General features: G+C 44.3%; 3 protein-coding genes across 3 annotated transcripts; 1 reads left to right on the top strand and 2 right to left on the bottom strand.

Annotated features, from left to right (window-relative positions):
- Positions 1–6,921: 6,921 nt before the first annotated feature.
- Positions 6,922–8,534, bottom strand: E1B28_002835 (uncharacterized protein). Its single transcript, XM_043159784.1, has 4 exons — positions 8,307–8,534; positions 8,135–8,247; positions 7,560–8,011; positions 6,922–7,492 (listed from the first exon to the last, which is right to left on the bottom strand). Exons 1-4 carry the CDS (start codon positions 8,396–8,398, stop codon positions 7,343–7,345), a joined length of 807 nt encoding a protein of 268 aa, XP_043003390.1. The 5' UTR covers positions 8,399–8,534; the 3' UTR covers positions 6,922–7,342.
- A 734-nt stretch (positions 8,535–9,268) lies between these two features.
- On the top strand, positions 9,269–10,227 carry E1B28_002836 (uncharacterized protein). The gene is made up of 4 exons (XM_043159785.1): positions 9,269–9,452; positions 9,516–9,566; positions 9,721–9,811; positions 9,976–10,227. The coding sequence occupies exons 1-4, from the start codon at positions 9,378–9,380 to the stop codon at positions 10,050–10,052; spliced, it is 294 nt and encodes a 97-aa protein (XP_043003391.1). The 5' UTR covers positions 9,269–9,377; the 3' UTR covers positions 10,053–10,227.
- Positions 10,228–10,501: 274 nt separating this feature from the next.
- E1B28_002837 (uncharacterized protein) lies at positions 10,502–12,502 on the bottom strand (the record flags this gene model as incomplete). The annotated part of the gene is made up of 9 exons (XM_043159786.1): positions 10,502–10,762; positions 10,834–11,022; positions 11,104–11,195; positions 11,259–11,358; positions 11,425–11,845; positions 11,912–12,014; positions 12,077–12,137; positions 12,203–12,405; positions 12,472–12,502. The coding sequence occupies 9 exons, from the start codon at positions 12,500–12,502 to the stop codon at positions 10,502–10,504; spliced, it is 1,461 nt and encodes a 486-aa protein (XP_043003392.1).
- Positions 12,503–13,761: the final 1,259 nt, after the last annotated feature.

Genomic DNA, 13,761 nt, shown 5'->3' on the forward strand with positions numbered 1-13,761 from the left:
GGTACTACTCCTGGTTCAGTTCATGACAGTATCCCATGGGAGCTTCTGTTTGGTTGTAGTCTTCAGGTCGTTGGTTGTAACCTTGAACAAGAAGACAAGCTTTTTCCAAACCCAAAATGACAGCCCATCCAGATTGTATTTGAAGTCAAATACCCACTTGGATTATAGATCTTGGAGCTAGTGATAGATGGATGGTTAAGAGGGGTGATCACGTCAGTCCTGTCAACAGGCAGGATTAACGGTTGGATCAAGCTATGCACAGTTCCTAATCAGCCAAATATACCCTTGTTGAATTTGACATCACAGCTGAAATGGTATTTCCCAGATTGATCATGAATATGCCAACCAATACTCCCTTCATGGTAACTGACAAAATAGCCTCACGATATGAAGGACCCAACTTGGTTTGTACTTTCAGTGGGATCAAGAACCAGCACTGACACCCCCATGTTTGGAGACCCCGAAAGATCTGACTTAGTACCAAACAAAGCTTCAAAAGGAGTGACATCAGCAGGAAGAGTTTTTGTAGGAACATGGTTTAGAATATAGACTGCCATTAGTGCAGCATCTTCCCAGAATTGCAGTGGAAGACCTAAATCAGCAAGTGGAACTTGAATCATTTTCTTGATGGTGCAAATGGAATGTTCCGCTTTGCCATTTTGTTAATGTACATAAGGAGCTGTGACTTCATGAACAATTCCATGATCAGCGAGCCATTGAGAAAGTGATCATTCCAAAAATTCTTTGCCGTTATCAAGTCAAATAGAAAGTACTCGCCAACCATGTTTCTGTGACCAGTCAAGGGATTCCAACCACTATTGCAGATAGAACCTACTAGTATCTAAATGAAGGCATTTTTAACATTTTTATACTTAATATAATCAAAATGGGAATAGAATATGAGGATTAGAGTAAGCCCAAGCTGCTAATCAAAGCACAGGTCTATTGACAAGTTATCTGGGGTACAGAAAGTACAAAATACCCTATAGACGAGAGTCTTAGACGTTCCCAAACTTGTGGGAACTAATGAAACAGTCTTTAAAAACCTTTCAGATTCACATGTCGAAGATATCCAACTTGGAACAGGAATAAGGAAAATAATAGAAAAAAAACTTCGAAATATTACATTCTGGACAGTTTTGTATCTAATTGACATGTACTATACCTGATTAAGAGTACTTTGGTATCTCTGAAAGGGATTTCTCAGTATCTTCGATGATTTACTATATTTCTGACTTTTGCTTATTATTTATTAGAAAAAGCATATATAAGGAGGGGTGGTAGCAGCAGTGTTTCCCAGTAACCTACAATAGAAGCCTAAGTGCTTTCACTAGGGGACTCTGGCTCATACTTTGCCCCACTTCTTTGAAGTCAGTGTTGTATTTGGAAAAGATTGAATTGGACTTTGAAATTTGATTTGGATTATTGGCACTTTGGTTCTTGGAACATTTGAACTTGAAGAGTCATCCGGACCCAAATTTGGATTAATTGATTAGTCTATTTGAACTTGGAAAGATTAGAACACCTCATCGAAGTAGTGAACTTCATAGAAGCCTTTTGTTGAGAACTTGTGAACACAGAATATATTTGTTTGAACCTATAAAACTCCACTTTGAAGTCTATCTTAGAGTTCTCAGTGATCTTGCTGAGAGCATCCTTTGATACCGACCTCCACAAATCAACTATGCTAATTGCTAGTGTTGGGTTTGGTTTTGCACTAATAACACTGTGTAACACCACTAAATATGGCTAGCAAACACACCTCAAGCATGAAGTGCGCAAACCAAAACCACACCAAGAAGAGTGCACACAAGTGTATGGGGTGGAGGTCGGTATTCTTAAGGCTTTAATTTTCACTAAGAGGCACCAAGAAAGATAGAATACGTGGGGTCTTTGGTTTAATAGAAGTTTCAATCAAGGTTCTTTCACTACAAGAGTGACAATATGATTCACAAATCCCAAAATTCGATATCTGACTTTTCAACAAAGCTTTTACAAGTCTTCACCGAAGTTCGGTTTCAAGTTCAATATCCAAACTAGACAATAGCAATCCAAATTCAATATAAGTCCAAATTGACTTCAATATCCAGAGTTCAATTCCAAGACAATATGCCAATACCAAATTCAATTGCAATAATCTAATCTATCTTTCCAAACACAGAACACCAACTTCAGTGAAGAGTGGGGCAAAGGTCAAATCTCGAGCGAATCCTAGTAGGTGAACTGCATCTCCACTCATAGGTTGCTGGGGAAAATCCCTCTTTCCTGCCCTCCTTATATACGGTTTTTCTAATAAATAATAGTAAAAGTCCAAAATGTGTGTGAAACTGGTAAATAATAATGAAATCCCTTTCAGTCGAACAGAAACTCGCTTAATCGGGTATAATACAAGAGTTTTATGTGCTGAAGTGCCAAATCAAATATTAAACTGAATATCTGTTCCTTGTTTCCTGGTTGCAATGTAGGGACTTGACTTCGCCAAAGTACCCAACATATCCACATTTTCCTGTTTTCCTAGGGAACAAGTCCCTGTTTTAAGTGTATCCATTCTTCCTGTTCCTGTTCTATTCCTTTTTGGAGAAGATCTAGCCTCGATTCTAGGCCCTGTCTCCAAGGTTTCTTTCTTGAAATCAAATACCACGTGCACTTCGCTGAAGTCCGTGTTTCCTTGGTTTTCCGAGAAATCCCTATCCTTTCTGTTTTCCATTCGTGAGAATTGGATGTTCCTTCCTTTATCCTTGTTTGGATTTCTATATCCGAGAATTCCATATATCCGAGCAGTCCAACCAGACTTTGTTGAAGTTTCAATAAAGTGTATAATAAAATCCCTATGTTTGCTATGAGCATTCCAGGAGTAAGACGAGGCCTTCCAATAAAGAACGAAGGTTTTTAAACGGCTGCTTCCCAAAGTTCATACAGTTTTCTGAACTTCGGCGAAGTCTCTCATCTTTTCTAATTTTGTACAGTTTGTATGGATAAAGTCTCTTGTAGAGGCTCATGCTTTAACTAGAAGTGCGGGCTCACTCTAGTCCTATTAATCCCATAATTTATAACTCATAAGTGTTAAAATTGTACAAATATGCATCTTTAAGGTCTTTTCTGATTTATATCGCGATAGTGCATTTCGTGCTTGGAGTGTGTTTTGCTGCACCTAGTAGTAGTTCTTAGTGCTGTTACCACATAATTGTATCCTTGACATGTTGGGATGCAACATTCTTCCTGTTCAATGGTAGGAGCAATGCCCAGTTTATGTGATCATCCAAAATGATATGGAAATACTTAGCACCTGAAGGAGAGCAGACAGGAAAGTTGCTGCAAGTATCCATGTGAAGGAGTTGAGTGGCCTTTCTGCATGGTTTTAGTTGTGATCATGGGGATGCCAAACACCTTTTCCTTCAATATATGGAGCACACATCCCCTTCATGTGTTTCCCATTCCACTTAAAGCCAGTAACATAGCTACCTCCTAGAAGTAAATGAACATGCCACTCTGTGATATAACCTAAACGACAGTGAATGACATTGCCATCATCATCAGTTTTCTCAAATGTGAAACACGCAAGTTCACTAGATGTGATAGAACACCAGTTTGTGTTCAGTAATGTGAAACATACTTCTCCACATCTAACAGAGTAGGTGCCGAAGTCTTGAATAAGTTATCTTTGACTGCTATCACACCTAAAGCAGTTCCGATTCCTCAATTCGCATGGACATGATCATAGAGTTCATGAACTGTCGTAACTCTGCCATTGATGGAGAGGTCGAGAAAGACAGGCCCTGGTTTCATTCAACACTCAGCAGGTTAAGATCTGCCAAACTGCATGATCATTCTCCTGCCAGTTATTGTATTCAGTTTGAGCCATTTCGGAAGACAAATGACCAGGGACAGGTGGCAGATCTACTGGTGAGTTGTACACATTCAGTACAACTCCAGGTGGTGGTGGTTTACAGATATGACCGTTTAATTGAAGGTGAGTGATGGGAGACATGACTTGTTGATCCCAAGTCAGTATGTTCTTCGAAGTCAAGAGATCCACCTTCTTTATTTTGGCAATGGCATTCGATACTGCAGATGGCAAAACCTTGGGTAAAATATATGACAGCACATATTTCTGTACAGGTACCAGCAAACCATAACAGGAAGGGACTGAAGGATGTTGGATTGGAGGCAAGATCCCAGTTGGAATGGCAGTCATCTGTCTGTCTGCATCAGGGTAGCATCTGGGCAGCATCTGAGAAGAAAAATGAACTTGAGATAAAGTATTTGAGGACTCTACAGTAGGAAAATTATTCTGCGATGTAAACGAGTTAAAACAAGAGAAAGGTCCGAACGGATTGTTTGATCAGGGATGAGTTGGAAAAGAATGTAATATAGGAATTGGTTCAGAATAAGCAGTCAGAGCAGCAAAAGGAGACAGTTCATGTGTAGAAGGTAAAGGCAAGGACTGAGCAGAAGTCAACTGTCATGGAGGAAAAACAGATTGGAATTGGACTATTGTTGAAATTGAACTTGGATTTTGAAGTTGATTTTGGACTTATATTGAATTGGAATTGCATTTGGACTTGATCAGAATTTGAACTTGAACTTGAACCTCAACTTCACAAAGTCTTCAGAAAAGCTTTGTTGAAACCCAACTATTGAAATACTGAGCTAGTGTTTTGTCTTGTCATTTGATAAGAAGGAATAAACCCTTGATTGAACCTTAAAGACTGAATATCCCTATATTCTCTCTTTCTTAGTGCCTCTTAGTGCAAGCTAAAGACCTAGAATACCAACCTCCACCCCATACTCTAAGGATATTCTTTTGGTGTGGTTGGTTTATACACTTTGTGGTTGAGGTGTGTTTGCCAGTCCCATTATTAGGACATTCCCAAAGTGTTATTACTGGATAGGTGGATATTGGACCAGGAGTGGCTTGACGCATGGGTGACTGAAATCAAAGCAGCACACAATTATAGCAGGAGACTTCTACTGGCGATCGGCATGCCGGTCATAGTAATAGAGAATGTAGTTGTGGAACTCAAAATAAGCAATGGCAGTCTGGGCACCCTAGTGGGAATAAACTTCCTTGAGCGTGGAGGTAAGAGATATGTGACCTCAGTCAATGTTGAAATCAACAAAAGGATGAATTTGCAAATCACCATCACTGTCTGATGCTACCTACTTCATCAGCAAAATTCCCAATACGCTGTAATGGCATTACAGCGTTCACGATCCGGTATAACGGGCAGGCCCAAGCTGCCCATTGTTATCTAATGTCGGGGGTTCGTGACAGTCTCACAATACAGTCACGACACTGTTGTGAGACTGTTGTAAACCCTCTATTTCGTTGCAACTTTTAAGGTAGATTTCAATGGTTTGCAGCCATTCAGAGCGGGTTGCAGAAAATATAATGATTTGTGGAGCTTACAGCAGGTTCTGAGAGTTGTGACCAATTGTAAGAGTTGCAGCAAGTTGTAGGGCAAAGTGCAAGGTTGTGGAAAATAAAATGGGTAGTCAGGTTTACAACAGGGAGTGGAGCTCACAGCGGGTCATAGACGTAGCAGTAGATTATAAAAATCAAAACCCTCAATCATATAAAACTGATTATGATGCACTTGAAAAAGATACAGCAAATTAAATTATAATATTCAGTCTATTAATGTACAAGGATATATACTACACTAAACACGTATATATAGAACCATGTACTTGTATAACGTTAACATCCTGGATATACAGTGAGTGACAGGAAGCAAGACCAAAGTGCAAAGGATACACACACCAGGAATACGCGACATATCAATCAAGTGTCGAAGGAGAGGAGTGGAGTCTGGAAGAAACATGAGTAAGATGTGGCATGCATAGTGAGAAATACTCACATGGAGTGAGGTATGTCGACGAGGGGTAGTTGAATGTATATATACAGGTTAACAGCCTGATGAGAGGACAATGTGGCTGAATTGTTAGAAAAGCACGGAAAACATTTTAGGAGCACACACCCTGAAGTAGCCACGGCTGTGACGAAGGCTATCAGAGCTATGTCGGATCTACGTTAGAGGGTGATGGCAGGAACATAGATGTACGAGAGATGGTGGTAGTTGGGGGGAAAGGAAGAATGGGGGAGAGTTCGAGTTATTCAGCCTTTTATATTCTGGAGAAGACTGTGAGCGGAGAATGCCAAAATTCGTCATTGATGAGTTGTCGTAGCTTAAAATGCTGAGGACAGATGATGGGGGGAGAAGGACCAGAGACACGTCACATTGAGAAGTCATTAAAGGCGGAGGGAAAAGAGTCATGGGAAAAATGGAAATGGACTTCAGCGCCAGGTGGTTCTTATCACCGAAAATGTCACAAAACCGGCGCTGGCCTGTCCACCAAGAGCGTTTGCCCAATGAAGCGCTAGCTGAGGTTACAACAGCCACAACGAGCTACTATGAATTGAGAGGTAAACAACCTTTTCCTGCAGTAGCATGGAGATCCACTGGTGTTGCATCAGTGGGTGACAATTGTATTACAACAGTATTTTAACTGGTACATCTCATATTGATGATTTTATCAAGTAGCTTTACATTGTGATAATATTGTAAGACTATTAAAATAATGTTATAAGACTATTTTAACCCTCTATAACCATAGTACTGAATTGTAACCACCCCTACCCGTGGTATTGGGGCAACATTTCTGGAATTTTGCTGATGACTTGAACACATGCCATTACATTCACCACTACAGACAAAGATGGAACACAGATCCAAATGCATGCTCAACAACTTCAACTACCAATAATAGCAGGATTTTCCTTTACAATTCATAACTCACACAGGCGCACCCTCCAGTCTGCATACCTCCATCTTGAGAGCAGCGCAAACACATCGGCACCATACATATTGATGTCCCAGATCCAGTGCAGTCACGACGAAGAACCAAACATGAAAATACTGGGTGATATCGATCCTTGAAAAATCTCCGTTTGCGAGTCTAGGCGATGTACAAAAAAACCACTGCGGGGGCAAGGGGCAAGTCGGGGTAAGTTACGTGCCGTGGCGAAGTTTAAATAGGGAGCTGCTCGGTAACTGTATGCATGGCAATCGTGATAGCCCACGTTGGCGAAGAATCCAGTCCGAAACACGTCCGAAACACAGTCAGGACATCTCGGACACCAAAATTCCTGGCCCAAGGAACCTCGCTCAACCACTATAGAGCGACTCCGAACGTCGAATAGTGATAAGTTTTGGCGTACACCGGATATTTACAAACTCAAATCAATAAATAACGTAGTAGCGAAAAGAAACGATCGGATGACATGACTGCGTGAAAAAACGTGTCGACTCCAAGAGGTCGTTCGTTTAGTATTAGGTTTTCAGTAACCACCCATACTCCTCTCCTCCAACTCCAACTCAATATGTTCTTGTGCCAATTCACAAGGGGTACAGCAAAGAGCGGTACAGCAATCACCGCAACATCCGCCACCGATGTTGTACCGTGCACGCATATCCGAACGAGTCGAGGCCTAGAAGGAAGAAACGTTGGGTTAATCAATGGGACAAACTGCAAAACAAAAAATGCGAAAAACCCACCTGAAGAACCCAACCCCATCCAAACCCAGTCAAACAACAATGCAACCAACAATCTCCATTACACCCTCCAATATCCTTATCTGGCCTCTTGCCAGACTGCAAAGCATTAAACCGGATCTTGTTCTTCCCGTAGACAACACAAGGACAGCACCAAGCGAGGAAACAGGTTCCACACGCGTCTTCGTCTGAACATCCACAGAGACCGACACTCCAGTCGCGTTTGCCGTCTGAGCCGATGGGTTTGTTTTTGGCGTTGCGGTTACCACCTTGGATGGTCATTTGGGGGGTGTAGCCCGGTTGTTGGTGTTGGACCATGGGGCCGGGGTGAGGATATTGTTTTTGATCCATTTCTATTAGTGGAGAGTGGGGAGAGAGAGAACGGGGTTCGAAACGAAGAGGAGGAGGAAAAAATTTGGTGGTTTCGCTTTCGATCAACGAAGTGAGAGCTGGCGCTGAGGAGGAAAGGAAGGAAGGAATGCGAACAAGCGGGTTTGATTTATACGCCCCTCCCCATCAAAAAGGAGGCGATGAAGAGATTTGACGTTGGACCCTGATCATGACAGCTGTGTACTTACAACATTTGACACGAAACACGAAGGCGATACATTCATCTACCCAACAGAATCGGGGTAAACGGCCCCTGCGCCTCCTGTTTTCTCGATTCGCGAAGGCTTGTGAGCGGCGAGCGCTGTCAGGTTGATCGAATTAGAAGACTTAAACCAAACAGAAACTAAAGAAGTGGCTTACGGCGAGGGAGGGATCTTCTTCCGTGCATGTGGATTGGAATTTGGAGAAAAGATTGGGGTTTCGATGGAGACTCGTACTCGGTGAATTCGCATGCCTCGGCTGGCGAACACAGCAATTGTTTGAAGGGTGTTGTTTGATCCTTTGAATGCTTGTGACAGCCAGCGCGCAGGTAGAAACTTTACGCCCAGCGTCGCTTCCTTACTTGTTAGTATATTTGACAGAGCTAAGTTGGAGCTAAGAGTCTTGGGGGGCGACCTGCCGAGTTGGTATTGATTTAGGAAGCAAGTTCCCACGATTCACCACTATCGTTCCGAACGCGAACGCTGTAGTTTGACTGTAGTAAAGGACCTCAAAAGGCCGGCGCCTCGACTAGAGGCAGGGAGAAAGGACCCCAAGTACACACCAGAGCGGCGTTCTGTACTCAGTGCCCATGCCATGCCATGACTCGTTAGCGTTGTTGACCTCCATTCCTTGAGCCGAACTTGAGATGAATTCACAGTTTACGTCGTACCCAAAGTTATTACACAAATAACATGTTGCTTCTTGCTCAAAGCTTATTGGAAACTTCTAAGTTCTTGCTGTCTATGCCGCATCTTGGGTAACTTGACCTTCCATAAGACCCCAACAGCCTCGGCATGGTGTTGGAAAACTTGATGATCAACACCATCTTATGTGCGTAGTTCTCAACTTCCATGATGAATGATATATGATACTCTGACAGATACTAAACCTTAGCTTCCAGCAATCACCATACTATGGTCCGTAATCACCGGGGAAATTACCCCGCAACATCCATCAAACCCTCCCCTCCACACCGCAGTGGCAGCTGACTTTCCAGGCCTTTCCGAATAGAACAACGAACCAGATAGATAGATAGATAGATAGATTACACGGCCTGGTCCCTGAATTCGGAACTGCCGGAACTACTAATGCATCCCTAGAGCAAGTGGGCACGAGACCTGTTATAATTCCCACAGATACATTGGCCTCATACCATCTTCCGAGTCCTTCCTTCCCCCTCCACCAGTATCAACACCAGTGAATCGCTAACCGCTCAAACGCTTGAACACTATGGCTGAAGTCGCTTCTCCACCTGCCACCATCGAGATCAACGAAGCGTTGTTCTGTTCTCATTTCAAAGAAATCGTGACTCTTTTTTCTTCTTCTTTTCTAGTCGTCCCTTCCTAAAGACTAAATCGTGTTCTGTAGTGCGAGGAATGTAGCTACGACGGAAGAGAAGAGAACGATTCTTTCTTTGGGGTACGTCACGGGCCTAGACCGTTTCTTCAATCATTCTCTGTCTGGGGCTTTTACTCACGTTTCATCGATCTTTTCCCCCTCCTCCTCCCCCACGCACCCCTTCTTTTGCGAACGAATCGGTCTGAAACACGATTTTGTTGTGTTTATCGTACAGTTCGATTTCATCGATAGAGATCCAATCGAGCCACCTGCGACGACACAGAACAAGGATGGAGTGTATCAGTGTAAGAAGCATGGATCTGCTGGTATGTCGTCGTTTTCGTTTCGTTTCGTTACCCTCGCCATCACTCTATTTCTTCATTCTTCTTCCCCACCTCCCATGCCATGATCGGTTTCGTTTTTCGTTATCTTCGAGCGAGTCTTTTGTATCTAAATTGAACGCCCTCCCGTCTCCCCCCCTGCGTTTTAGGTTGCACTCAATGTTTTGGATGGAAGAAGCAAATTACCAGATTACGTACGGCTGCTAAGAAGGCGGGGAAGAAGTAATTAGAAAGAGATATCGAAAATGGTTGATGGTAGAGAGGAAGCGGAAACGGAATGCGTTCGATTCCCACTCGGAACGGTGTTCGAGATTGTAAAGAAAGGGGGGAAGATGTAGTTTGTATGTATCCATCTGAACACGAACATATTCAAGGACACAAATCAGACCCTTGCTTGCGTCCACTCTAAGCGGGCACGCCATCGTATAGAAAACACAACACAATGATCCAGCCTCGGTGGTTTGGGTGTGGTAGGGAAGCTGGACGATATTAACACGAGTTGGTATAGTCTAGTAGATACAGGAAAAGCCATAAAAAGACGAAAGGTTGTACTGGACATGGTAGGAGTATCCAAAACAAAAGGACAAAAGGAAGTCATGCAAAAACGTATAAAAGGAAACGACGGGAATACAACCCAACACCATAATATTTCGAAAAGAAAAAAAAAGTTCACGCTCAGCTTCTCGTTCCCTCCACACCCTTCTCCGCCTCCTGTACAGTACTCGACGTCGAATGATCATGATGGGCCGGTTCCCTCCCTCCACTCGTGACATCCCCAACCCTAATCTCAACCTCATGTCCAATCTCTTGTTCCAATCCAACATAATCATACGCATATTCGCCCATCTCATAGTCATCCAATCCAACAATTTCAGATTCTTCTGTTCCACGAAGACGGAGGAAAGGGATAACGTGCATAACCCAGAGGATGATTGTCTATTATGATTAAAGAAGAGGGGCATTTCAGTGAAAAGTGACAAGCACCGACAGAGGGGGGGGGAACTCACAGTCAAAACGAACGAATAACCCATCGCAGCACACGAATCAGCAACTTGATACCCAAGCTGGACAAAATTCCTGTCAAGCCAACCCCCAGCAATGACTGAAGATCCGTCAAGTGCAGCGATGTCTTTTTGGGCAAAAAGTCCGGTGAGGATGTTACCGATGACCCCTCCGATTGCGTGCGAGGCAAAGATCTAAAGGAAAAGGGAGGGAGAGAGAAGGGGTTCCGAATGAATGATCTGAATATCGAGGGGAACAGCTCCGGACAGACGTACATCCAGAGTATCATCGTATTTCAAGAGGAACTTTAGTTGAGTGGCGAAATTGCACAGCGTTCCGGCGAGGAAACCGAAGAGGACCGCGGCAGCTGCGAAAGGTAGCGCGAGTCAGTTGGGATGCAAGTACAGTAGTCGGTTGTTTTATGACTCACGAGCACCGACGAAACCAGAACCAGGTGTGATAGCGACTAGTCCGGCGATAGCACCACTGCAGAAACCAACAACAGACCACTTTCTCTCAAGACGGTAGTCCTTAAAGAAATGAAAAACGAGAACAATGAGTACTCAAAGAAAGCAGACCAGCTCGAAGAAACCTACCCAAAGCATCCAAGTCAACCCTCCAACACTAGCACTCAAATTCGTCACATAACACGCCATCGCAGCACGCAAGTTCGCACTGAGAGCACTCCCTCCATTGAACCCAAACCACCCAAACCAAAGGAAAGCCGTTCCCAAAACGACGTAACTCGTGTTATTGGGTTTATACGCTAACCTTTCCGTTCCGTAGCCTTTGCGCTTGCCCAAGTAGATCGAAACGGCCAATGCCGCTGTACCGGAAGAGATGTGAACTGGGGAACCACCGGCGAAGTCGTAGCCACCCATGACGAAGGACCAGCCGAGGGGGTTCCAAGTCCAACAAGCGATGGGGTCGTAGACGATGGTGGTCCAGATGAAGGTTAGGACGAGGATCGGGCCTAGGCGGCCACGTTCCGCGAAGGCACCAAAGGCGATCATTGGACTGAAGAGGAAAAAGAAAACGTTGAATAATGTCCAGTCACGAGTTTGTGTAAACGGATAGACGTACGTGATAGCTGCGAACATCAGTTGGTAGAAGCTGAAGACTAGAGCTGGAAGGCGGGAGCTTCCTGGCGAGGGATCACCGTATGTTTTCATCATTCCGAAGTATCCTAAAAGGAGATTTTTCTCAACTCTATCTTTTCATGACATAGACAAGGAGGAAAGAACTCACTCAGATTCCCGATATACGCGTTTCCATCACCGAAAGTCAAAGAATAGCCCCAGAAAAACCACTGCGAAACAAAGACAATCAACATTCATGAATGAAGCCCAGATTCGACAAACTCGTAAACCGCACCTGGAACGACACCATCGCCAGGATACACATACTCATCCAAATCATCGACAACGCGTTTTTCCGTCTCAGCAGGCCGGAATAGAAGTATCCGAGACCTGGGATCATGAGCCACACAAGGGCTCCAGCGATGAGAATGAAGGCGATATCGCCTGGGTTGTAGATAGTTGTGGTCCCCTCTGCATCGGTAAACACAACATCACTCGCTACAGGACAACAATACGTATATCAGTGACGTCTGGGAAAGAGAGAAGGACTGATTCGATACTCACCTTCGTTATACGAAACATTAGCAAAAGGCATTCTCGACAAGCCCTTTCTTTTCTCCTGAAAAGAAAAAGAAGAACGAGTCGTTAAAAAAACCACAAAGTGTTGGCGGGACAGGGGAGAGGGGAGCGGGGGACAGAGAAGGGGGAGATAACATCCTCAGGGTGAATGTTATGATATAAATGATTGTGGGCGAGATACACCGATAAGCAGTGCGTCTCCGATAAGTCAAACGGGTGGCAAGCGGTTGGACGGTTGCCCGTCAACGAGACTCATAGCCAAGGGTCGGAATGTATGAGCTTTGAAGACCTTGAATGTACGGAGAAATGTGATTTTTTGCTATCGCCCTTTCCTTATCGGCCAATGGCGGGCATCTCTTCGTTCTCGGCCTGATCGGGTTAACGATCGTTTCGGGCTATCTGTCCGTTGATGGCTCTCTTTTGGATTCTCTTATCTTAGTCCAGCGCTGCGTGACAGCGAGACCATTTAGCAAGAACCAGGAACCAGTAGTCACCATTTCCTGGACCAGTGGACACCAAAGTCTTCCTTAAGTTTTCCTGGTGGCATCAGCTTTATTGTTGGAAAATGTATGTCATGTCAATGACATCTCGCCCCTGACCTTATCTTCGACGTTCGTCGACTCTTGGCGGTTTCTCCTCTGCCTGTCAAAGCGGCATTTCGGATGCAAGGGATTACCAACGGTCTTCGGGTCCGATGGCACGCTGCGACCTCTTTCCAAGATCTTGATCTTTTCTCTCCACCTCCCGCAGACAGTGGTAAACCGCAATACCGAGTCGAAATCTTGAGAAGAAGTCGGTCAGAATGAAACGCTTCAAAATCGTTCAAATCCATTCTGCGGCAGGGATGCATATCCAACGGTGAATTTGTGTACAGGGTAAGAAATAGCTATACGCTAACACGAAATAGATTGATGGAACTGGAGGCATCTCGTGCTGCCACGGTATGTCTAAGAACCATCTTTAATGTCTTCCGTAACCTAGTCGCGTATCAGGGTTTAGAGCGAAGCTCTGCCAACTGGAGGTGAGGGAGGAGATTCCGATTCTGAAGGTTGGAGATAAGAATGGCGCGGGTAGGGTCGAAAGAGCGAGCAGCGGAACATTGGGTAGAAATATGGCAGCGAGAGTAGACCCTTTTGCGTAGGGTAAGAAGAACGCCGACAAGTCCGCGTCATCAACGATGAAGGCTGGTGGTACACAGCGGCAAGGAGTAGATGAAGGCTGGTGGACCGATCAGACAATAATGCGCCCTGGTTCCTAAGCACCCCGGAGTTCCAG

Source organism: Marasmius oreades, chromosome 10 (assembly GCF_018924745.1).
Source record: "Marasmius oreades isolate 03SP1 chromosome 10, whole genome shotgun sequence".
Classification (NCBI taxonomy): domain Eukaryota; kingdom Fungi; phylum Basidiomycota; class Agaricomycetes; order Agaricales; family Marasmiaceae; genus Marasmius; species Marasmius oreades.